The following is a 26,758-nucleotide window of genomic DNA, read 5'->3' as shown; positions in this document are numbered from 1 at the left end:
AACTCCCAATGCAGTCCCTCCCCCCTCCCCCCTCCCCATACGTATAACTACTTTAAAATGCAAATATAAATTCCTCTGTGAACTTGGGCAAGAAATGCAGTTATTCAAAATATATGATAATGCCCATATATTATTGTAGCCAGAAATAAAAACTATGTGACAAATACTAGAATGACAGCAATCAAATAGGAACTTTGTTTCATATTTAAGATACATTTAGGTATCTTTTTTCAATAGTGGAGAACATTCAGGAGGATATTATGAACATGCATAATGAAATAATAAAACTTTTTCAAAATACTTGTGATGATACATAAAAATTTAAGAAAAGCAAACATTGCAAGCAGCAAAATATATTATAGGGTATTATAAACTATAAATACAACTATAAATGCATAGTTCAATAGTGATTACTAATAAATTACAAAGAAGTTGAAATAGTAAATATGGAAGATTTGTGGATATTGGAAATTCCAGCTATGTTAGAATACAAGTTATACTGTAGAGAGTATAGAAAATTTTTACTCATTTATATATGGTATTATAATAATTTCATGCATCCAACAGGAATATAACTAGGAAAATCATAAAGAAAATCTTAAAATAAAAAGTCAGCATCACTGAAACACTTAATGGGAAATAGGAGAAAAGAAATAAAATGGTGAAATTGTAAAATTTGAAAACAAGTAAAACAGACCTCTTTCCTGCCCTTTTTCCCTCACAGGTAACATATATGTGGGTCTTATGGATCTTGCTTCCAAAGTAGTTCTCGAGTCTGTGTATCTCAAGATAAGCCATAGTTACGTAATGACTCTCAGGGCAGTAGTTGCTTGCTTGCGTTCTCTAACTGGCTCTCTGTCGCATGTACTTGCGCTCTCTCTTTCGTTCTCTCTCTCTCTCTCTCACTCCCCCTCTCTCTCCAGTCATGTCTCTTTCTAAGATATTCACCCTGGGTATTTGAATGATGTTTTGAAAATGCAAATCTGATCATGTGCACAGTGCTCAAAAAGTATTGGTTGACTGCTTATTGTGGGTCTAGAGGAATATTCATTATATGATATATACTGGGGTATATTTTATACTCAAATTTGAATATGAATTTGTAGCATCTGAGTGAAGATATTAGTTTGACCTCACATATGTGTTGAACTTGAAAATGTGTAGTTTGCTTTCACATTGTTTAATCTTCAGATTGACACTGTGCCTTAATTTATGTTATTAGATTTATGAGAAAATGGAGTTTAAGATTGTATAGCTAGCAAAAGGCGAGATTCAAACTCCTGACTGCTACATGCAGTGTTAGTGTAACTCATTAAATAGTTACCTAGGAATATAGGAGAGATACTTTTAGACCTTTTGCTTTTTATAGTGTGTATTTGTAACCAGAGGGAACTTGTCTGCACTAGGGAGCTCTTGTAAATACAGCCCAACTGCCCTGCACTGGGAGAAGGGAGTAAGCAAAGTCAGCTGGTCTTCCTTTCTACTTCTTCTTACGTACTGTGTACTAAATACAGTTGTTAGAATACAGATTATATTTTTTAAAATATGCATTGTACATCCAGTTATGCTTTGCAAATATAAATAATTATGAGGGTGTCTCCAAGCCACTAAAATAGGAACTTTATAAATTATGTCAGTAATTGTATCAGTAAAATGCCTGGCCCACAGTAGATACTTGATAAATATTTTTTATTGAATGAGTTATATTCAGGTTATATTCAGTTGCAGGTAATAGAAGACCCAACTTAAAATGATTTAAATAATAAAGACATTTATCATCCTCTATGTCAAGAAATCTGGTGAAATCTTTAGGGAAGCTCTGTGAAATCTTTAGGGAACTGTGCTCTTTACATCTTTCTGCTTTGTAACCCTAAGCATGTGATTGAATCATGTCTGCCTAACTCAATAGTTGGTTCAACCACAACCTGCTTTGTTGCTACTTGCTTTGTTTGTTTTTACAACAACAAAAATAATAGCTTTTGTTTATTCAGTACTTCATACTACATATGTTCTCCTCTTGTGCTTACCTAATGTAAGTACAGAACTAATTTCAGTGATGTAAAATAATTTCTTTCCTTCCACCTAAAGGATTTTTTTAAAAACCTGTGGGGAAGTTTATATAACATAGAACTAACCATTTTAAGTGTACAGTTCAGTGTCAGTTAGTACATTCACTGTATTGTGCAGCTGGCACCTCTGTATAGTTATAAAACACTTTATTACCCCGAAAGAAAACTCTGTATCCATTAACCCAGTCATTCTCTATTCTCCCCTTGATAGGATTCAGCTCTGTGTCCCCACCCAGATCTCACCTTGAATTGTAATCCCCATAATCCCCACATGTCTAGGGCAGGACCAGGTGGAAGTGATTGGATCATAGGGGCATTTTCTCCCTTACTGTTCTTGTGATAATGAGTGAGTCTCATAAGATCTGGTGGTTTTATAAGCATCTGACATTTCCCCTGCTTGCACTCACTCCGTCCCGCTACCTGAAGAAAGTGCCTGCTTCTCCTTTGCCATCCACCATGATTGTAAGTTTCCTGAGGCCTCTGCCCAATGTGGAACTGTCAGTTAATTAAACCTCTTTCCTTTATAAATTATCCAGTCTCAAGTATTTCTTCATAGCAGTGTGAGAATGGAATAACATACCCCTTCTCCACCCACAGCCCCCAGCAACCACCAATCTATTTTCCATCTCTGCAGATTTACCTATTCTAGATATTTCTTATAAATGGAGTCTGACAGTATGTGACTCTGTGTTTGGGTTCTTTCACTTAGCATGTTTTTGAAGTTCATCCATTTTGTAGCATGTATCAGTATTTCATTCCTTTTCGTGACAGTCATATTCCATCATATGTATATATCACATTTTATTTATCCATTCATCTGTTGATAGACATTTGAATTGTTTACACCTGTTGGCTCTTGTGACTAGTGCTGCTATGAACATTTGTGTGTGAGTATTTGAGTACTTGTTTTCAACTCTTTTGGATATATATACATATATATAATTTGGATGTATATGTAAACAATCGATTCTTTTGGATATATATAGAAATAATATATATAAATATATGATATTTCATAAAAGCAAATCTGATCATGTGCACAGTGATATATATATTATATATTGTTTATATATCAAACAATATATATCAAAATTACTTATAACTACTATTATAATTACTTATATATTATATATTGTTTATGTGAACTATGTATATTTACACTTAAAAACTATATATGAATATATAAACATATATATTACTTGTATACACATACACCTAGAAGCATAATTGCTGGATTACATGCTAATTCTGTGTTTAACTTTTTACACTATTTTATATTCCCACCAGCAATGTAAAAGGGTTCCAGTTTCATCACATCCTTACCAATACTTACTCTTTTAAGGTTTTTGATGTTAGCCATTCTAGTGGGTGTGAAATAGTATCTGATTGTGGTTTTGATTTGCATTTCTCTAATGACTAATAATATTGAGCATCTTTTCTTATGCGTGTGGCCATTATTGCTACTTCTTAATGTAAATTCTCTTATTCAGGCAAACTCTAATTCCTGCTCCCCACTCAATTTTTCACTTATGCTTTGACTCACTGAGATGCCATGCTTCTGCCATTCACAAGTTAACTTCCTTTTCTTCTATGAAGTACCCTAATGATTTTAGGTTCCAGATAATATATAGTATGGGAGGTCATATACAATCTGCCCTGTATATTTATGAGTTCTAAATTATATACTCTAATTGTATATTTTTGAATTATATATAAATATGAATAATTTATTTCAATCATTTAGCAAAACAATTGAGCTAATTGGACTCAAGTATGTATTGTGTTATTTGTTTTGTTTATTCAGAGTTTCTTGAGGAGGGTGTATTGATGGTTCCAGACCTATAACTAATAAGTAATTTTGATGTATTATGAGTTTGTATATTAATAAATTAATTTTCTGTGAGGAAAAGAGGAAGCAATCGGAAATAAGGTGTTCATCTTTGCCGGGGTTTCTCAGTCTCCACACAGTTGACATTTTGGGCTGGTAATTCTCTGTTGTGGGGACTGTCTTTTGCAGTATAGGATGTTTAGCAGTATCCCTGCCCCCTACTCACTAGATGCCAATAGTATCCCCCATTTCTGAAAAATATTTTCAGAAATTGACAAATGTCCCCTGGGGCACAAAATTGCTGCTCCTTCCTGCCAGAACTCTCTAATTTCTATTTTGAAAACCAATCCAGAGTTTGAGAGAATCCTAGAAATAAAAACAAAAAGTCAGCAATGATGGTTTCTGTAGAAATGTGTGCTGTTTTGAGAAGTAACTATTTTATAAGAAGGAGGATACAAAAGGTTTTGGCTTGGGAGCCTATTTAACGTTCTGGAAAATAAATCTTTTGACTCTAGCTGTATTAATTTTGGTAACTGTAGATATGATTAATTTTAGACATTGATAAATTATTTTTATTTTTTTTCAGCTTATTATGACAATACCATTTTTCATAGAGTTGTGCCTGGTTTTATAGTCCAAGGCGGAGATCCTACTGGCACAGGGAGTGGTGGAGAGTCTATCTATGGAGCACCATTCAAAGTAAGGCTGAATTATTATTTTTATTACTATTTTTGTTGTTATTATTTCCAAGTCAGTTTGGATTGCTTAATCGAAAATGATTGTGTTCCACAAGAGGAAAAAACATTTCACAGTAGTATATAAAAATCAGGCTGGGTGCAGTAGCTCATGCCTGTAATTCAGCACTTTGGGAAGCCAAGGGGGGCGGATCATTTGAGGTCAGGAGTTTGAGACCAGCCTGGCCAATGGTGAAACCCCGTCTCTACTAAAATTACAAAAAGTAGCCAGGCATGGTGGCACACACCTGTAATCCCAGCTACTCAAGAGGCTGAGGCAGGAGAATTGCCTGAACCTGGGAGGTGGAGGTTGCAGTGAGCTGAGATCGCACCAGTGCGCTCTAGCCTGGGCGACCAAGTGAGACTCTCTCTCAAAAAAATAAATAAATAAATAAATTGTCTGTAAAAGATGCATTAATCAAGAATAGGTCAGTGATTTCTTATCTGCCAACATAGATCTAAGAAGAAAAAGAGTTAATGTCATAGTGAAGATATTAAGAACAATAGCAAGTTCAAGTAAAAGCTAAAAGTTGTGTTTGTTATTAATTTGATGGCACCAATATCATGTTCTTTGAATGAGTAAACAGTATCTCTTAAAATATGGGAGTTTTTGAAAAATTCATTTTTATACTAATGGAATAGATTGTCTGCATTTTCCTTTCATCTTTTACCAAGTCATTGTGTCATTCTTGAAGAAAATATTTGAACTGTTTGCTTTAATTTCCAGATGATAATGGCCTTAGAAATTTGGAATAGTTATTTTAAAAGTCTCAGATATCACTTTTAGACTGTTTTATATTTTACCATGGTAAGACTTCTCATGATTTTAGGTACTTCGTCTAGTCGGAAACATTCTTTTATTCTTTTATTTAGTGTAACAGAATAGTTGTTTTTGACAATTCCTTCCTAACTTGAGATTTTTGCTTCATTATTTTCAGGTAATACAGTTATCTTGTTACATTTTTCAATTAGGTCATTTTGAATACAGTATACAGAGTTGTGATCCATTGAGTTCAGATCTCTTGAGAATTATTTATTAAGGAAAAAATCTCCCTTTGTGAAAAGCATTTATGATATAACATGGCTACATTTATAAATGACTTCAATATCAGGTTGGAAGGAAATTCTGTTAACTAAGAGACTAATATATTTGTTAAGTAGCCCTATTGTGGTGAGAAAACCACCTTAGAAAGACTTGTTCCTGCTCTTTTGAAAACTGGCTAATAGAATCAGTGCCATTTCAGAGAAGATTCAACTTAGAACTTTAAAAAGACATGGTAAAATTACATGACACAATAATAGTAGATTATTTGAATTAAAAAACAAGAAGAAAGCAATTATTTAATGACATTTAGAATGAGATGGGAAAGAGTAATAATTGAAGACTCTGCAATGGCTCAAAGGTAGTGTTCTGGGAAAAGTAAGAGAAGATTTCAAAAGCTTAGCTGACTTTGGGATGAGAATAGGGAAATAACTTAGAAATCCATTCCCCCTTGGGTACTCTTCCTTTGGGTATAACTAAGCAGCTTTCTACAAAATAGGGTATATTTCTGTATGAGTATATTTAGAAAATACAGTCTAGTGAATTCAAGTTTAATAACATTGAAAGAATAGTAAGTGCTCAAAAATCAATTAAGCAAAATGTCTGCATTTTTTATTAGAAGTTGTACGGGACCTTGCGGGTCAAGTTGAATAACTGCATATGACGGGTCTTATAACTGAGGACATTCACTAGATCTTTTTTACATTTCAGGATGAATTTCATTCACGGTTGCGTTTTAATCGGAGAGGCCTGGTTGCCATGGCAAATGCTGGTTCTCATGATAATGGCAGCCAGTTTTTCTTCACACTGGGTCGAGCGGATGAACTTAACAATAAGCATACCATCTTTGGAAAGGTTAGTGTCCAGTGATTTTAAACCTGTGGTTCAGTTTTTGGTTTTATGTTATTCCTTAGGCTTCTAAGATACATATGATTAACTTATCTAAGAGTTACCGTCATCAAAACATTCCATAGGATATGTTTATTCTTTACAAAAATGATGGAATATATTCCTATTATAGTGCACTATGAGGGAGCAGCTAAATTCTTTTTTGCATCTTTCAATTCACTCATTAGTTGTGACTTCAGTGTATTTCTTCTTTAAAACCATAGTAATGGTATGAGCTAATAATGTGCCACTTAGCCAGTATTGATTTTACATTTTCGGAAACACATTTAGGTAATAACATTTAGTAGTTTAAAGTTTAGTTTCTTGGGGGGCGGAGCAAGATGGCCGAATAGGAGCAGCTCCAGTCTCCAACTCCCAGCGTGAGCGACACAGAAGACCGGTGATTTCTGCATTTTCAACTGAGGTACTGGGTTCATCTCACGGGGGAGTGCCAGACGATCGGTGCTGGTCAGCTGCTGCAGCCCGACCGACCAGCGAGAGCTGAAGCAGGGCGAGGCATTGCCTCACCTGGGAAGTGCAAGGGGGAAGGGAGTCCCTTTTCCTAGCCAGGGGAACTGAGACACACAACACCTGGAAAATCGGGTAACTCCCACCCCAATACTGTGCTTTAAGCAAACAGGCACACCAGGAGATCATATCCCACACCTGGCCGGGAGGGTCCCACACCCACGGAGCCTCCCTCATTGCTAGCGCAGCAGTCTGTGATCTACCGGCAAGGCAGCAGCGAGGCTGGGGGAGGGGCGCCCACCATTGCTGAGGCTTAAGTAGGTAAACAAAGCTGCTGGGAAGCTCGAACTGGGTGGAGCTCACAGCAGCTCAAGGAAACCTGCCTGTCTCTGTAGACTCCACCTCTGGGGACAGGGCACAGTAAACTAAACAAACGCAGCAGACACCTCTGCAGACGCAAACGACTCTGTCTGACAGGTTTGAAGAGAGCAGTGGATCTCCCAACACGGAGGTTGAGATCTGAGAAGGGACAGACTCCCTGCTCAAGTGGGTCCCTGACCCCTGAGTAGCCTAACTGGGAGACATCCCCCGCTAGGGGCAGTCTGACATCCCACACCTCACAGGGAGGAGTACACCCCTGAGAGGAAGCTTCCAAAGCAAGAGTCAGACAGGTACACTCGCTGTTCAGAAATATTCTATCTTCTGCAGCCTCTGCTGCTGATACCCAGGCAAACAGGGTCTGGAGTGGACCTCAAGCAATCTCCAACAGACCTACAGCTGAGGGTCCTGACTGTTAGAAGGAAAACTATCAAACAGGAAGGACACCTACACCAAAACCCCATCAGTACATCACCATCATCAAAGACCAGAGGCAGATAAAACCACAAAGATGGGGAAAAAGCAGGGCAGAAAAGCTGGAAATTAAAAAAATAAGAGTGCATCTCCCCCGGCAAAGGAGCGCAGCTCATCGCCAGCAACGGATCAAAGCTGGACGGAGAATGACTTTGACGAAATGAGAGAAGAAGGCTTCAGTCCATCAAATTTCTCAGAGCTAAAGGAGGAATTACGTACCCAGCGCAAAGAAACTAAAAATCTTGAAAAAAAAGTGGAAGAATTGATGGCTAGAGTAATTAATGCAGAGAAGGTCATAAACAAAATGAAAGAGATGAAAACCATGACACGAGAAATACGTGACAAATGCACAAGCTTCAGTAACCGACTCGATCAACTGGAAGAAAGAGTATCAGCGATTGAGGATCAAATGAATGAAATGAAGCGAGAAGAGAAACCAAAAGAAAAAAGAAGAAAAAGAAATGAACAAAGCCTGCAAGAAGTATGGGATTATGTAAAAAGACCAAATCTAGGTCTGATTGGGGTGCCTGAAAGTGAGGGGGAAAATGGAACCAAGTTGGAAAACACTCTTCAAGATATCATCCAGGAGAACTTCCCCAACCTAGTAGGGCAGGCCAACATTCAAATCCAGGAAATACAGAGAACGCCACAAAGATACTCCTCGAGAAGAACAACTCCAAGACACATAATTGCCAGATTCACCAAAGTTGAAATGAAGGAAAAAATCTTAAGGGCAGCCAGAGAGAAAGGTCGGGTTACCCACAAAGGGAAGCCCATCAGACTAACAGCAGATCTCTCAGCAGAAACTCTCCAAGCCAGAAGAGAGTGGGGGCCAATATTCAACATTCTTAAAGAAAAGAATTTTAAACCCAGAATTTCATATCCAGGCAAACTAAGTTTCATAAGTGAAGGAGAAATAAAATCCTTTACAGATAAGCAAATGCTTAGAGATTTTGTCACCACTAGGCCTGCCTTACAAGAGACCCTGAAGGAAGCACTCAACATGGAAAGGAACAACCGGTACCAGCCATTGCAAAAACATGCCAAAATGTAAAGACCATCGAGGCTAGGAAGAAACTGCATCAACTAACGAGCAAAATAACCAGTTAATATCATAATGGCAGGATCAAGTTCACACATAACAATATTAACCTTAAATGTAAATGGACTAAATGCTCCAATTAAAAGACACAGACTGGCAAACTGGATAAAGAGTCAAGACCCATCAGTCTGCTGTATTCAGGAGACCCATCTCACACGCAGAGACATACATAGGCTCAAAATAAAGGGATGGAGGAAGATTTACCAAGCAAATGGAGAACAAAAAAAAGCAGGGGTTGCAATACTAGTCTCTGATAAAACAGACTTTAAACCATCAAAGATCAAAAGAGACAAAGAAGGCCATTACATAATGGTAAAGGGATCAATTCAACAGGAAGAGCTAACTATCCTAAATATATATGCACCCAATACAGGAGCACCCAGATTCATAAAGCAAGTCCTTAGAGACTTACAAAGAGACTTAGACTCCCATACAATAATAATGGGAGACTTCAACACTCCACTGTCAACTTTAGACAGATCAACGAGACAGAAAGTTAACAAGGATATCCAGGAATTGAACTCATCCCTGCAGCAAGCAGACCTAATAGACATCTATAGAACTCTCCACCCCAAATCAACAGAATATACATTCTTCTCAGCACCACATCATACTTACTCCAAAATTGACCACGTAATTGGAAGTAAAGCACTCCTCAGCAAATGTACAAGAACAGAAATTATAACAAACTGTCTCTCAGACCACAGTACAATCAAACTAGAACTCAGGACTAAGAAACTCAATCAAAACCGCTCAACTACATGGAAACTGAACAACCTGCTCCTGAATGACTACTGGGTACATAACGAAATGAAGGCAGAAATAAAGATGTTCTTTGAAACCAATGAGAACAAAGATACAACATACCAGAATCTCTGGGACACATTTAAAGCAGTGTGTAGAGGGAAATTTATAGCACTAAATGCCCACAAGAGAAAGCAGGAAAGATCTAAAATTGACACTCTAACATCGCAATTAAAAGAACTAGAGAAGCAAGAGCAAACACATTCGAAAGCTAGCAGAAGGCAAGAAATAACTAAGATCAGAGCAGAACTGAAGGAGATAGAGACACAAAAAACCCTCCAAAAAATCAATGAATCCAGGAGTTGGTTTTTTGAAAAGATCAACAAAATTGACAGACCACTAGCCAGACTAATAAAGAAGAAAAGAGAGAAGAATCAAATCGATGCAATTAAAAATGATAAAGGGGATATCACCACCGACCTCACAGAAATACAAACTACCATCAGAGAATACTATAAACACCTCTACGCAAATAAACTGGAAAATCTAGAAGAAATGGATAATTTCCTGGACACTTACACTCTTCCAAGACTAAACCAGGAAGAAGTTGAATCCCTGAATAGACCAATAGCAGGCTCTGAAATTGAGGCAACAATTAATATCCTACCAACCAAAAAAAAGTCCAGGACCCGATGGATTCACAGCTGAATTCTACCAGAGGTACAAGGAGGAGTTGGTAGCATTCCTTCTGAAACTATTCCAATCAATAGAAAAAGAGGGAATCCTCCCTAACTCATTTTATGAGGCCAACATCATCCTGATACCAAAGCCTGGCAGAGACACAACAAAAAAAGAGAATTTTAGACCAATATCCCTGATGAACATCGATGCCAAAATCCTCAATAAAATACTGGCAAACCGGATTCAGCAACACATCAAAAAGCTTATCCACCATGATCAAGTGGGCTTCATCCCTGGGATGCAAGGCTGGTTCAACATTCGCAAATCAATAAACATAATCCAGCATATAAACAGAACCAATGACAAGAACCACATGATTATCTCAATTGATGCAGAAAAGGCTTTTGACAAAATTCAACAGCCCTTCATGCTAAAAACGCTCAATAAATTCGGTATTGATGGAACGTACCTCAAAATCATAAGAGCTATTTATGACAAACCCACAGCCAATATCATACTGAATGGGCAAAAACTGGAAAAATTCCCTTTGAAAACTGGCACAAGACAGGGATGCCCTCTCTCACCACTCCTATTCAACATAGTGTTGGAAGTTCTGGCTAGGGCAATCAGGCAAGAGAAAGAAATCAAGGGTATTCAGTTAGGAAAAGAAGAAGTCAAATTGTCCCTGTTTGCAGATGACATGATTGTATATTTAGAAAACCCCATTGTCTCAGCCCAAAATCTCCTTAAGCTGATAAGCAACTTCAGCAAAGTCTCAGGATACAAAATTAATGTGCAAAAATCACAAGCATTCTTATACACCAGTAACAGACAAACAGAGAGCCAAATCAGGAATGAACTTCCATTCACAATTGCTTCAAAGAGAATAAAATACCTAGGAATCCAACTTACAAGGGATGTAAAGGACCTCTTCAAGGAGAACTACAAACCACTGCTCAGTGAAATAAAAGAGGACACAAACAAATGGAAGAACATACCATGCTCATGGATAGGAAGAATCAATATCGTGAAAATGGCCATACTGCCCAAGGTAATTTATAGATTCAATGCCATCCCCATCAAGCTACCAATGAGTTTCTTCACAGAATTGGAAAAAAACTGCTTTAAAGTTCATATGGAACCAAAAAAGAGCCCGCATCTCCAAGACAATCCTAAGTCAAAAGAACAAAGCTGGAGGCATCACGCTACCTGACTTCAAACTATACTACAAGGCTACAGTAACCAAAACAGCATGGTACTGGTACCAAAACAGAGATATAGACCAATGGAACAGAACAGAGTCCTCAGAAATAATACCACACATCTACAGCCATCTGATCTTTGACAAACCTGAGAGAAACAAGAAATGGGGAAAGGATTCCCTATTTAATAAATGGTGCTGGGAAAATTGGCTAGCCATAAGTAGAAAGCTGAAACTGGATCCTTTCCTTACTCCTTATACGAAAATTAATTCAAGATGGATTAGAGACTTAAATGTTAGACCTAATACCATAAAAATCCTAGAGGAAAACCTAGGTAGTACCATTCAGGACATAGGCATGGGCAAAGACTTCATGTCTAAAACACCAAAAGCAACGGCAGCAAAAGCCAAAATTGACAAATGGGATCTCATTAAACTAAAGAGCTTCTGCACAGCAAAAGACACTACCATCAGAGTGAACAGGCAACCTACAGAATGGGAGAAAATTTTTGCAATCTACTCATCCGACAAAGGGCTAATATCCAGAACCTACAAATAACTCAAACAAATTTACAAGAAAAAAACAAACAACCCCATCAAAAAGTGGGCAAAGGATATGAACAGACATTTCTCAAAAGAAGACATTCATACAGCCAACAGACACATGAAAAAATGCTCATCATCACTGGCCATCAGAGAAATGCAAATCAAAACCACAATGAGATACCATCTCACACCAGTTAGAATGGCAATCATTAAAAAGTCAGGAAACAACAGGTGCTGGAGAGGATGTGGAGAAATAGGAACACTTTTACACTGTTGGTGGGATTGTAAACTAGTTCAACCATTATGGAAAACAGTATGGCGATTCCTCAAGGATCTGGAACTAGATGTACCATATGACCCAGCCATCCCATTACTGGGTATATACCCAAAGGATTATAAATTATGCTGCTATAAAGACACATGCACACGTATGTTTATTGCAGCACTCTTCACAATAGCAAAGACTTGGAATCAACCCAAATGTCCATCAGTGACAGATTGGATTAAGAAAATGTGGCACATATATGGAATACTATGCAGCCATAAAAAAGGATGAGTTTGAGTCCTTTGTAGGGACTTGGATGCAGCTGGAATCCATCATTCTTAGCAAACTATCACAAGAACAGAAAACCAAACACTGCATGTTCTCACTCATAGGTGGGAACTGAACAATGAGATCACTCGGACTCAGGAAGGGGAACATCACGCACCGGGGCCTATCATGGGGAGGGGGAAGGGGGGAGGGATTGCATTGGGAGTTATACCTGATGTAAATGACGAGTTGATGGGTGCAGCACAGCAACATGGCACAAGTATACATATGTAACAAACCTGCACGTTATGCACATGTACCCTACAACTTAAAGTATAATAATAATAAATAAATTAAAAAAAATAAAAAAAATAAAAAATAAAGTTTAGTTTCTTAATGATTGGTTTTTTAAAGTCTAAAGTGGAATTTGTGTTGACATTGAAACTACTTACTGTAAATATTACTTTGAATAGTACCTATTTAATCCTGCTCACATTTAATGTCATATTAGGGAATATCCTTTCTATAGAATTTTCAACAATTCCCTTTAAAAAGGGATTCTGAAGGTTTTCTTCTCTCACTCCCTTCTCATAAATACATTTCTATATGTTTTAAGTCTTAGGCATATTAGACATCACTAGTATGTCAGCGCCCTCTGCTGGTTCAGTAAGAGTGGTTTCCCCATATGCCGGGCAGAACTAGAGTTTGTGATGATGAAAGGGAAAAAAACAAATTCAGTACAATTGGAATGCTTGGTGTTGTTTTAAAACTCTTGAGAAACACTGAATGAAGGGAATCATACTAAAACCATATTTTGCAATGTTGTTGGTTAATACTTATTAATAATAACAATGGGTTAAGAAATATGCATTGGCACATTCTTTTGAGCCACTCCAACACAGTCTGTCTGATGTTTATAGATTCCCTCCATTTATTTCTTAAAAATAAGAGTGTATAATAAAATGAGATTTAAGTTGCCATTCTGCATCAGTTTTTACAATTGGGATTATATAACTAACACATCAGAGACAATGTGTAGCATAGTTAGAAAGGCCATCACTGTTGGTTCTGTAGCTTCTTTAAGCCTCATTTTTCTTATCTGTAGAAGGATAATGATAGTTCCTACTTTTAGGATGTTTGTGAGCATCAAATGAGATAATGTCTCTAAAGCATTTACCACATTGTTATTGTTATTATTTGCTTATTTTATCCTATTCCAAAGTTTAAATTTGTTTATGATCTTTGAATGAAAAGTTGTCATTCAGTAGGAGATTATTTGGCATTATATTGTTAATAAAAACTTACATTAAATATATATTGGAAATTTCCAAAACACTTATTGAGGGATTGATCTCCATCCATGCTTTTCTCCTTTAAGATAAAGTTGCTTTATTTGCATTATTAAATGTCTATATTTTATGTAATCATATGAAATTTCCTTTTCATTATTTGAAAAATACTTTTAAAGGTTTTCTCTTAATTCAAAGGATGAGTGCAATGATTTTCAATTACATTATATTTTTAATTTGATAGGTTACAGGGGATACAGTATATAACATGTTGCGACTGTCAGAAGTAGACATTGATGATGAAGAAAGACCACATAATCCACACAAAATAAAAAGCTGTGAGGTAGGAGCATGATTATTATGAGATACAGCACTTAAATTGTCGTTTAAGAGGAATTGATTCTTAGTATTTTTAAACTATTGGATGAAGGCTTTATACTAAGTAAACATCACACTTCAAATTTTATCTCTGATTTATTTGGGCACAATTTCTAGTTAATAATTATTTAAATTAAAGATTTTAATTCAAAGATGAAACTTTATCTGATAATCCAATGACTGAAAAGCTTACCTCATAATAGAAAGTTAAAGGAATTAGGTTTATTTAGCCCAAAGAAGTGACTTCATAGGTAATTTAAGAGTGATCTGCTGGGCACAGTGACTCACGCCTATAATCCCAGCACTTTGGGAGGCCGAGGTGGGTGGATCATGAGGTCAGGAGATGGAGACTGTCCTGGCTAACACAGTGAAATCCTGTGTTTACTAAAAATACAAAAAAATGGTTGGACATGGTGGCACGCGCCTGTAGTCCCAGCTACTCGGGAGGCTGAGGCAGGATAATGACTTGAACCTGAGAGGCAGAGGTTGCAGTGAGCCGAGATCACACCACTGCACTCCAACCTGGGCAACAGAGCAAGACTCCATCTCAAAAAAAAAAAAGAGTGATCCTTCATTGAGGAAGCAAAAATAAGAATACTTGATTTGGAATCAAAGCATTGAGTTGGTCTTGCTTACTCTGTATCATTTACATTTTCTTAAATATTTTTCCCTTTTGTAAAACGGGGATAAAATATCCCTTAGTTGATAGCACACAGGATTATTGAGAGAATCCAATGAGGCCGTGTAAGTGGAAGCATGTTGTGTAGTAAATATATATCACTATACTAATAATGTTTGTGTTGGAAAAAATACAGACACTATACCAATGGAATTACATACTGAGTTTAATTTTTTGTGAAATGTTAAAAATGGAATAATGTTTTCAAAATTTTTTTTCATAGGTTTTGTTTAATCCTTTTGATGACATCATTCCAAGGGAAATTAAAAGGCCGAAAAAAGAGAAACCAGAGGAGGAAGTAAAGAAATTGAAACCCAAAGGCACAAAGTAATCATAGTGGAGAGATTTTTCTTCAGCTTGAAAAATGACACTCATTCATTTAATTTACTTTATTTCCTTTTATAGTAATTGTTTACTAGCAAAGCAGAGGCCAGTTTGAACCAGAGATATATTGGAATTATGAGTGTGTGGTTGTATTAGTTCATTTTTACACTGCTATAAAGACATGCCTGAGACCGAGAGATATTGGAATTATGAGTGTGTGTATTAGTCCGTTTTCACACTGCTGTAAAGATATACCTGAGACTGGGTAATTTACAAAGGAAACAGGTTTAATTGACTCACAGTTCCGCATGGCTAGCGAGGCCTCAGAAAACTTCAGTCGTGGAGGAAGGCGAAGCAGGCGCCTTCTTCACAAGGCAGCAGGAGAGAGAGCGAGTGTGAAGGAGGAACTGTCAAACACTTGTAAAACCATCAGCTCTTATGGGAACTCACTTAGTATCATGAGAACAGCTTTGGGGACACCACCCCATAATCCAATCACCACCCACCAGGGTCCCTCCCATAAAACACGTGGGGATTATGGGAATTACTCGAGATGAGATTTGGGTGGGGACACAGAGCCCAAACCATATTAGTGTGGTTTTTGTTTGTTTGTTTGTTTTCCTAAATGAGCAACTCTTGTATTCGGTGCAGTATATCTTAAACTTAAGCTACAAACATGTCATCTCAGTTGTTCATAAGAAATCTGTGTTAGTAAATATATACATATTTTATGATCCCTGTAACAATTATTTATATAAATGATTTGTTGAGAAACTTTTGTTTGTTGCTTATTTTAAAATTAATATATTCTCACTCAGTATAAATAGAAAGTAGAGAAAAGTATAAAGAATATTTTTAATGACTGCATGATTGCATTATGCAATTTAACTTGTATTTAACTTTTCAATCCTTTTTTGGTGCCATTAAAAATAATCTTATCAAAAACATTTAAAAATATAAAGCTGTTTCATTCAGTATTCTGGTTTATTTCCAGAAGATAATTTTCCAAAGAATAGGAATAAAAATAAATTTCATTATTTTGGACAATATTCTACATTATTAATACTGTCTGTATATACTGCAGAGTTAGATTTCAACGTATTCTTTTACTGAACTGTAGGATCCTTATTAGGGATTTTATTGTACCTATAATTATTAGATTTGATCAATTCTAGATATAATCCTGCCAAACCTAGTTAATGAAAAGCAAAGTGGATTCAAATTTCTAAGCTTCAGTTACCTCTTCCTATAAAATGGAGATTAGAATAAGTTCAATTTCTGGTTATTATGAGGATTACATGAGAAGAGGTATGTTAAAACACCCAGTAGTATAGGCATTCAATACCTATTAGCCTTTTTCGTTGACATCCTACAAATACAAAGTTAAATTGTTTTATAAACTGTCAGATATGACCAGACACTTTAATAAGCAGTTAATTCCTTGTGGCAAAATGACTGCTTATTGGAAATATTTATTTGATTTTTAAAATTTCTTTGATCAGCTTATTTTGATTAGTCTATCTCTGGATGAAAGGTCACTGTCACTATATTCACATACAGTATGTCATCACTATGATTTATCTTAACAATAAACTCTAAAGTCATTTTTTTGGTGTGTTTTGCTTTGTTTTTGTTTCCAGCAAATATGTTAGGGATGATATGTTGGTCATTGCTTGCTTCTAGGTTTTGGGGGAAAAAAAATCTGTTTTGCTGCCATATCTTTAATTTTTCTATTTGAGAGAGAGTTTTAGTAACTTATTGTTTATCTTACTTGAGATTACTTTTGTTTGATGAATCAGAGGAGACAAATGTAGTTTTTTCTCCTTGTGGGCTATTTTAGTTGTTTATTGCTCATATTTTTTTTGTCTGACAATTTTGTATACATATTAATTTTAAAATATTAAAAAATATTTTGCGCAATACTAGATTAATTGCTTCCCATTTGTAGCACTCAGGGGTATATACTTATTAGTTTTTCAGAAACCCCCATTTTGCTACCAGTTTGATAAATATAAAAAGCTTAATTATTTCTGTCATGCTTGACTCAGTACAGGAGGGATCCCTTAGCTCAGGAGGGATTTTGGTCATTAAAAGTTAGTATGATATGGGAAACACTATGTCGTGAGGCAAAAGCCTTAACATACTGAAAATATAGATCATTAGAATACTTCTGCTGAATACTGAGTAATATGGTCTTTTTTACAACAGTCAGAATGTATTTCTTCTTGTAAATTCTGTTTTCTTGCTCTGAAAATAATGTATAAGTTTGATTTGACTTTTTCTTTCCATTTTTTTCTTTCTTTTTTTGGGACTAGAAATTTTAGTTTACTTTCATTTGGAGAGGAAGCTGAGGAAGAAGAGGAGGAAGTAAATCGAGTTAGTCAGGTAATCTCTAATTTGTTCTAACTTATAAAAGAGATTAGGGTCTATATCTTACTATTGTATCTCTTGCTATGTCTGGCACAGCAGGTTTTACATGGAGCAGGCTCAGTAAGTGTTCATTGGATTTGTAAATTGATTTGTGGTCAGTAATATTTGCAACTTTTGAGATTATCCACATAAAATTGTAGTGTTCATTTATGTTTAATGTTGGCATTTTTAAAAAGTCAGTTTGAACTAGACTTGCAGTTTTTTGAATGGTCGGACTTTATGGTTCAGATCCTAACTGCTGTTTATTCAGGTGGTATGATAGATGATAATGATTATTATCATTACTGTTATAAACAGTCACATTCCAAAACTCTTACATTCATTTTAATGTTATTTATATATATTTTGTTTATTTCATTCTCATCACAGCCCTTTGAGATCAGTGGTATTATTATCCTCATTTTACTCATGAATAAATTCAGCTATAGTTTATAATTTGCTCAAAGTAACATAACCAATAAGTAGCTACAGCAGGGAAACGAACCCAGGTCCTTGTAACTATTAAATCCGTGTCCTTGAATTATGTAGCACCTCCTGGCCTTTTTATTCTGCTAGTCCTTCCTGTAGGCCTTTACATGTGGTTTTCTTGAATATTGCTTGCATCATAATACTCATTACTGAAACACAATGTCTTTTCATTGTTTAGAGCAGTAATTCTGGTGTGTATACTATGAGAAAACTATCTTCAAGGGTTTCTACTCCTGAAGGTTCTGATACGCCTTTCTTTTTTGAAAATTAGTGAATACTGAGACCTAAAGGATTAGGGTCATAGTCTTTATTGTTGTAATTAAAACTTTATAACATATGAGCCTTACTTGCTTAACATAATTATCTATTTCTTACCAACTCTAACAATAACATTGAGTTAAAAACATATTATTATTGTTATTTTTACTTCTTTATCCATATGTTCCCTGATTAGTGAGCATGGTTTTTGTAGGCTAATGTTGGACGCTTAGTAAGCATTCTACTTAATACCCCTTGCATTAAAATATAATTAAAATGGGTGCGTATATAAAATGTTTTGGTCATAATTTTTTGTTGCTTTTTATTGTATCCTTGAGTGACATATTTGATGGGATGGATTCAATTTCCACTTACCTATACACCAACATTCTAAACTCTAGGAGATAAGGCCAAATATTTCTCCTGGGCTCTTATCCCTTGTTCAGAGTTGCTTTAGGAAACGTCTCTACTTTAGATGTCAAAAATGAATTCATTTTTTTACAAAAGCTTCATTTCCCAATTCCTTAATGTCACCAATCACTCTGTCACCTCAATATCCGAAGAGTCATCTTCTTTAGATGTCAGTGCACTACTAGTCTTGCATTGTTCATGATTCAAATTTATGCCTCATCAAAATGATTTACTATGTGTCATGATTCTGTGGTTATGTTTGTGAATGGACAAAACCACGAATGTTAGATCTGGAAATTGTCAGGGTTCCTTTTCATTGATGTTTTCTAAAGATGTCAAGTTTCCTTGCATACCCATACCTTCCTCACAGCTCCCCACCCTTGTTTTTCCTTTTGCTGGGAGTGTGCTCTCTCCTTGAAGTGTTTTTCCTTTAAGATTTAGCTCCACTATCCCCTTCTACTTCTACCTCTCCCTGCCACTGAACTCCCACCCAGGCTAAGCTAGGTACTTCTTTCCATGATAATCTGTCTATGCCCATCAAAGCATTTATCATACTGCATTACAGTAATTTATTTTCTTATCTGCTAACTATACTATTTATTTTATGTAATCCCTATAACAACCATGCAATACAGATATTATTTTCCTTATTTTGTGGAATAAAGAAAGTGAAACTCAGAGAGGATTAAATCACTCGTCCACAATCATGCAGTTAAGAGGTAGTAGAATCAGAATTTTGAACTGAGGTTTTTTTTTAGCTAGTTAAGTCTCTCATATGATTATAAATGCTGTAGACACTGTCTCCTTCAAGCCCAAGACATCTCAAAGGTTGGTGAGATATTTCACTGGTAGCATAGCATCTAGGGTAGAAGGCCACTGGGGAAGGCAGTTGGCCCATTGTCCTTCCCTAAATCCCATAGGGTCCTAGATAGTAGGTTGAGCGGCCTTGGAGAGCAAGGGCAGGAGAAAGTTTTTCTGCCAGCTTTTTTTGTTGAAACTAAATTTCTAGTCTAAAGTAAGTTTTGTTCACAATTACTTTGAGATAGACTTGACTAGGAAATTACTATGAATTTTTTCTATTTGTAACAGCAGCATGTGTTAAATGTTCAAAGATTATGTTCCTTCTGCTGTTTTCTACCGTGCAAAGTAGAAAAACGATGTTTAAATTATACTGAATATTGTGGACTTATACTCCAAAAGCAATTTGCATTTCAGATTGAAATGTACAAGGATACCACCACAGATAGTGCTGTCTTGCTCTTTATTTTCTTTCTTAAACCTGAAAAACACTCTAAACACTTTTAGAAGGACTGAGTAAAATCTTTTCTCTCTGCCAAAAAAATTACAACCCAAATACCATTCATTATCAAAGGAGTATTATTATCTTAGTATTGTGTCATCATAGTTTTCTCATCTGGCTCTTTCACAGGGGGTGCTTTGTAATAAAGTTATCATCAAATGCTTGTATCTGACGCTCACATCTATATCTCTAGGCTGGTTTACTCTTTTTTTCTCCGGCTGTTTCTTGTACACTAGTTTCTCAAGCCCTGGCCAAGTCTTAACTCACTATCTTTTTCTTCTCAAACTTCTTATTTTGTGATTTCATATTCCCTCGTGTCAATATCTTCCAAAGAAGGACTTTAGATTCCGTTGTGATTTTTTCACATATTTTTTCATTGTGCTGTCCTAGCAATTTTTTATCCAAGATGTATCTGTATCTCAAATCTATTTTTTCCTTTTAATTTATTGTTGCTACTACCCTTGTTCAGCCTTCAGTATCTCTAGACTGGACTGGTATGGTAGTCTATAGACTGGTCTCCCATCTCCCTTCTCCTATTTCTTCCACTACCAGAGCAGCATTCCTGAAGCTTAAAATGTTATTTTTACTGTCTGTTTACTATAGAAATAAGGCCAAATCTCTTGTCCTATTATTTCAAGATTCAACTTTCATGACTCTTCTTCACCAATTCTGCTCTTTCAACTAGTACTTGTTAAACTTTCCTGGTGATAAAAATCACTTGACATTCTTTTTAAAAATTAAGAATCCTAGGCCTTATCTCAGACCCACTGAATTAGAATTTCCAAGTGAGGGGACTGGGAAGCTGTGCTTTTAATGAATTCCAGAGGAATTCATACCAAGGAAATGTAGGAAACACTACTTTAGCAGATCTGAATGATTTGCTGCTCTATATGTATGCCTTATCATTTCCATTTTTTGTGCCTTTTGTTCATGTTCTTTTTCCCACCTGAAAGGTCCCATACCACCTCTGGATATCAAAGTCATATTTGTTTTCAACACCTGAAATGCCATCTTTTCTAAATGTCTTTTCCAGCTTTTAAAAATCTTCTTTTTTTACCCAACCTTTGCCTTTTTTGTGATACTTTACATTTTCCTTTTAAACGCATCTTTTTTGCTTTATTACAGAAGAAGCATATGACTGTGTTTGCATTATACACTAGTCCAACATTATACCCTTTACTTTATAACTTATTAATTGTGTAGAGTTCTAGGCTGTGAGCTTGTTGCAGATAGAGTCTGCGTCATCTTTGAGTGGCAGTGTGCTAGAGTAGAAATAACATGGATTTGGGATCATACAAATTCATATTAAAACTTTAATTTCCCCTGACACCCTGTAAGCCTTGATAACTTAGCCTTTCTGATCCTCAATTTTCCTTTCTGAACATGAAAATAATATGTCCCACTTACTGTTATAAGAATATAGTTTTAATTTTGATTTATTGTACAATATTGAAAAATGTCTTTGAAAGTCAAATGCCTTAAAATAGAACAATATACTATACATTATAACTGGTATTTTAATCTCAGATAACTAAAGAATATAAGATTTCTCTAATATGATCATAACTATTATGTAGAATCTTATGCCCTTATGCCCAATCTAGAGGGCTGGTAAGAAATTTCATTATCAGCTCAGCCTTTTTGGGTAGGAAGCCATAATCTTGACACAATTGGCCTAGTGACCTTCATGAGCACTCCCATAGAGTCCAGTGGCTTGTGCAGCCCAGCCTCATTATTACCCACCAACAACCCATTCTTCACATACGATTGCATCTTGGCACACCGCAGAATTAAAAAAGTTAAAATCTACAGAATTTAACTTTTTTGTCTGCTTTATGTAATGGACAAGTAGGTAAGTTTAGTTGGAGAAAATAGAGTAACAAGAACAATACTGTTGGAATTTACTGGCTTAGAGAAAGGGAAATTGTTTTTGATTATATGAGATAAATTCTGGAGAGAATCCAAGTAGAAGTGTATTTTTGTTTATTTTGCTTATATACAGTTGTTTACACTACCATCACTGTTAAATACCTTAGTAAGAAGAAGGAAGACTAGCCTGAATGTTGGAAAACGGTGGCTAATAGAATATATTTCTTCAAAATTTAGCTTTACTATTTTTAAGTGTATGAAATGACTAGAGCCAAAGCCAAATAACTGTCTGTTCTAATGGCTAAGAATAATTTGCAGTTTCAGTGGTTGCATGAAATTAAATATTTCTAAAAGGCTTAAAAATAATTGTTTCATTCTTCATTTGGTTATCAAGTTTCTTTTTTCAGTGACTGCACAGTATTAATCTTTATTCCAGAACTTTTCTGCCCGATCACGAGTTAATAATTGGTGAAGTCTGAATTGAGGCTTTACTTTATGTGAAAGGAGAAATAAAATAGAGTCCTCTCTGGTTTATGGATTATCAGTGTGGGATTACAGGCACCCCTTCACCCCACTCACTTATTCATGACAAGGTGCCTCTTCCACATGGGTTAGCTTTCCTTCATTATTTATTTCAGTATCTTTCTAATGCCTGATAAAATCTCTTAGAATCATAGAATTTTATAGCTCAAAGGGATTTTGTCCAACTTCCTTTCTTTATAGATGAGGAAACTGAGCCTCTGGTTAAGTGACTTGCCAGACTGACTTCATTTCCTTTTTGATAGGATTGCATGATAGGGGGATGCCATAATAATCATATCTTGAGTTCAGAAAAGCACATTGTCAGACTCTCTCTTTATATTCTTTTGGACAACATGAAGAAATGTGATCTGGGAGATAGTACAGTCAGATAGATTTATAGGTAATTGAATACTTCTGCCCAAAGGGTGCTTTGTTGTCAACCCATGCCTATTTGAACTAGTAAGTTGAAATGTAATAGGAGTACATGTAAATTCTGTACTTGAGTTCAATAAAATCAGCTGAATAGGTATGACATAATAGCCTGTAAGTCCTAGTTGAATTACTAAGAGTAAGATCTCTGGAGTAAGGAATTTAACATTCTCTGCATTGTTTAGATCATATTTGCAACATTTTGTCCAGTTCTGAACGTATTTAAGGAAGATCTTGACAAACTAGATGCATCCAGAGAAAGGGAAGGTAGTGGGGAGAACAGGGATGATGCCAAAAACCACCTCACATAGGGAATACAATGAGGAACTGGATATAATAATAATTTAGAGAAATAAAACTAAGTGAAAATATGATCCTAGACTTCAAATATTTGAAATATTTTTATCTGGAATATTGCTCCCCTCATATTGCTTTCTTAAACAATGCTTTTATTCGAATGTCTGTATTGGTTTAAAATTTATTCATGAATCTTTACATATAACTTAAATATAAATGTCAGGAAATATTTTTCAAGTTAAAGCTTACAATCAAGATAACTAGTTTTTATGAGATAAGTTATACAACAGGCCCATTTTAAAAGTATCTCAAATAGCTAGATTTTTGTTCAGTGATCAAATTGTGCCACATTCAAAGTGAAACACAGAGCATTTCTTTCCCTACAAGACATAGTAACATTTTTACTTCAAATCCAGAGTTATAAAAGGGCTTTTTCCTCACCCAGAAAAAGTTATCTTGGTAGACAGTTTCGCCACTTTTGAGACTAAAGTAAGGATGTTTTGTCCTATTCTAGTTTATTTTATGAAATTAAATTTTCCCAAAAAACTTGGAAGGTGGCCATGGCATGGAGAATGGCTGCTAGGCTACTTACAAAGAGGAGGTCAGAAATGTTAAACAGTGTGATGTGTAAAATGTTTCTGCCTCATCAAATTGTATTCAACTTTAATTTGCTTATCTTTCTGGTTGTGTAGACTTAGCTAATTTTACAAAGGTATTAACATTTTATTAATTTCATATTGCTGTTTTAACAAATTGCCGTAAATTTAGTGGCTTTAAGCAAAACAAATTTAGTATCATATATTTCTGTAGGTCAGAAGTCTGCAATAGGTTTCACTGGGCTAAATACCAACACATTTGCAGGGCCTTCTTTCTGGAGTCTCTGGGGAGAATCTATTCCCTTGCCTTTTTCAACCTCTAGAGACTGCCTGTATTCTTTGGCATGCCCCTTCTTCTATCTTCAAAGCCAGTAATAACTGGTAAAGTCTTTCCCATGCCGCATTACTCTAAATTTAACTCTATTGCCTCCCTCTTTCACTTGTAAGGACTCTTGTAATTACATTTGGACCCATCTTGATAATCCGGGATAATGTCCCCACCTCAAAACCTTTCATTTATATGCAAAGTCTCTTTTGCCATTCAAGGTGATATGTTCATAGGTTCTGAGGGATTAGGACATGGACATCTTAGGGGGCCATTATTCTGTCTAATGAATGTCTAAACTACTCTATATAGTATGCCTAATAACAGGCCTTATCTGTAGTTATAGAAGTAGAAGGTAGAGTTGGTTGGATGGTTGGAAAATATACATGAATTTTTTTTTCTCTCCAATCAGAGAATTTCCTAATAATAGAAGCCATTTAAACAGAAATGTGTTTGTGCGCGCACGCGCGTGTGTGTGTACTAATAAGTTCATTTGTGGTGTTGAGACATGGTTGACCAGTCAGCAGTGATGTCAAGGAGATTCCCGCATTGCCTGGGAGAAAAGATTGTGGCCCCTACAATCCCTTTTTTAACTAGTAAGTTTTTCTGGTTCTGTGCTGAAGGTCTCATAGTGTATTAGTCAGGGTTCTACAGAGAAACAGAAGCAGCCAATAGGATGTGAGAGAGAGAGACCGAGAATAAACTAGATCCTTTTATCTATTAATTTATCACTTTATCTCTTTATTTATAGGAATTGGCTCTTGCAATTGTGGGAGCTGGCAATTCCAAAATATGCAGAGTAGGCCAGCAGTCTGGAGCCTCAGGGAATAGTTGATAAGTCCAAAATACACAGGCTGGAAACTCAGGCAGGGTTTCTTTGTGACAGTCTTGAGGCAAAATTGTTTCTTCCTTGGGAAACCTCAGTTTTTGCTCTTAAGGCCTTCAACTGTTTAGATGGTGCCCACCCACATTGTGGAGTGTAATCTGCCTTCTCAAAGCCTACTAATCTAAACGCTAATCTTTTTTTTTTTTTTTTTTTTTTTTGAGACGGGGTCTTGCTCTGTCGCCCAGGCTGGAGTGCAGTGGCCGCATCTCAGCTCACTGCAAGCTCCGCCTCCCGGGTTCACGCCATTCTCCTGCCTCAGCCTCCCGTGTAGCTGGGACCACAGGCGCCCGCCACCACGCCCGGCTAATTTTTTTTTTGTATTTTTAGTAGAGACCGGGTTTCACCTTGTTAGCCAGGATGGTCTCGATCTCCTGACCTCGTGATCCGCCCGTCTCAGCCTCCCAAAGTGCTGGGATTACAGGCGTGAGCCACCGCGCCCGGCCTAAACACTAATCTTATCTAAAAGATGTTTTCATAGCAACATCTAGACTGGTGTTTCACTAAACGGTTGGGCACCATTGCCTAGCCAAGTTGACTCATTAAATTATCCACACAGAGTTAGAGACTGAGCCCCAAACCTTCCAGCTTCTTGGCCAGTGTTGCTCCTGTGTACCTCTCCTCCCTCCCTCCCTCCCTCTTTTTCCTCCCTCCCTCCCTCTTTTTCCTCCCTCCCTCCTTCCTTCCCTCCCTCCCTCCCTCCCTCACTTCTTTCCTCCTTCCTTCCTTCTTTCCTCTTTTTCTCCATCGCTCCCTTCCTTCCTTTCTTTCTTCTCTTTCTCTCCCTGTCTCCCCCATCACTTCCCCCACCCCTTCTCTCTTCCTCTGCTCCCTTCTACCTGTATTCTATGTAGTTCCTACTGTTTTGCTGCCTCTTTGTTCTTGGATATGAAGTTCTAGACAACGTAATTTTTCTGTGTCCCTCTGATTTTCATTTGTACATTTGTTTGCAGATAGTTTTGAAATTTCTGTGAAGCCCCTAATACTGAATTCACTAAATATATTTAGTATTTCATTCATCATCTAAACCTTTTAATTAGTCAACTTATTTTAAGCAATTTTTAAAACATTTAAAAATATATGTGGTGTTTGTTCTTCCTTCAAAGTCACTGTTACCTAATGGTATAAATAAGAACCTTAAAGTAGGTCATTCAGAAAGAATAAGCATTAAAGGGAAATGTCTGAATTCATTTTCACCCTCTTAATGATTGTCTCCTAATTTCTTCAGTTCATCTCCAATTTGCTTTCTCTCCCTGCAGGATTCAGAGTCTACTGTAGTGGGAAGAGAGGCCTAAAAATTTGCCTTTTCATATATTTCTATACTAATTTAGTTTTAAAAGTTAATTAAAATTTGAAATGGTAATGATTATTAAAATTAAACACAGTTTCCTCCTATTGTCAAGTCTTATTTTAAATTCATATAAAACAAGTTTTTTCTTTTTCCTTCCAGCTGTTTAAAGTAAGTTTTGGAAGACAAACAAGAACCTTTTTAAAAAAAATTAATTAATTTTTAAATTAGCTAAATGAAGCTAATTAACATATGAATTACCTCACATACTTATCATTTCTTACAGGGAGAAAACTTAAAATCGCTCTTAGTGATTTTCAAGAGT

The 26,758-nt window shown here is 36.1% G+C and overlaps 2 protein-coding genes across 3 annotated transcripts in view; one reads left to right on the top strand and one right to left on the bottom strand.

The window, feature by feature from the left end:
• The window catches only part of CWC27 (CWC27 spliceosome associated cyclophilin), a 264,308-nt gene that overhangs the window by 8,741 nt on the left and 228,809 nt on the right, over positions 1-26,758 (top strand). The window contains exons 3-7 of the mRNA XM_050793764.1: positions 4,484-4,596; positions 6,385-6,528; positions 14,221-14,319; positions 15,257-15,360; positions 17,673-17,742. Coding sequence (XP_050649721.1) covers positions 4,484-4,596; positions 6,385-6,528; positions 14,221-14,319; positions 15,257-15,360; positions 17,673-17,742 — 530 coding nt within the window. The remainder of the gene's footprint in view (positions 1-4,483; positions 4,597-6,384; positions 6,529-14,220; positions 14,320-15,256; positions 15,361-17,672; positions 17,743-26,758) is intronic.
• SREK1IP1 (SREK1 interacting protein 1) overlaps positions 1-26,758 on the bottom strand; it is a 276,826-nt gene that overhangs the window by 59,493 nt on the left and 190,575 nt on the right. The window lies entirely within an intron of this gene.

Source organism: Macaca thibetana, chromosome 6 (assembly GCF_024542745.1).
Source record: "Macaca thibetana thibetana isolate TM-01 chromosome 6, ASM2454274v1, whole genome shotgun sequence".
NCBI classification, from domain to species: Eukaryota; Metazoa; Chordata; class Mammalia; order Primates; family Cercopithecidae; genus Macaca; species Macaca thibetana.
This window is presented reverse-complemented; position numbering and strand designations above follow the sequence as displayed.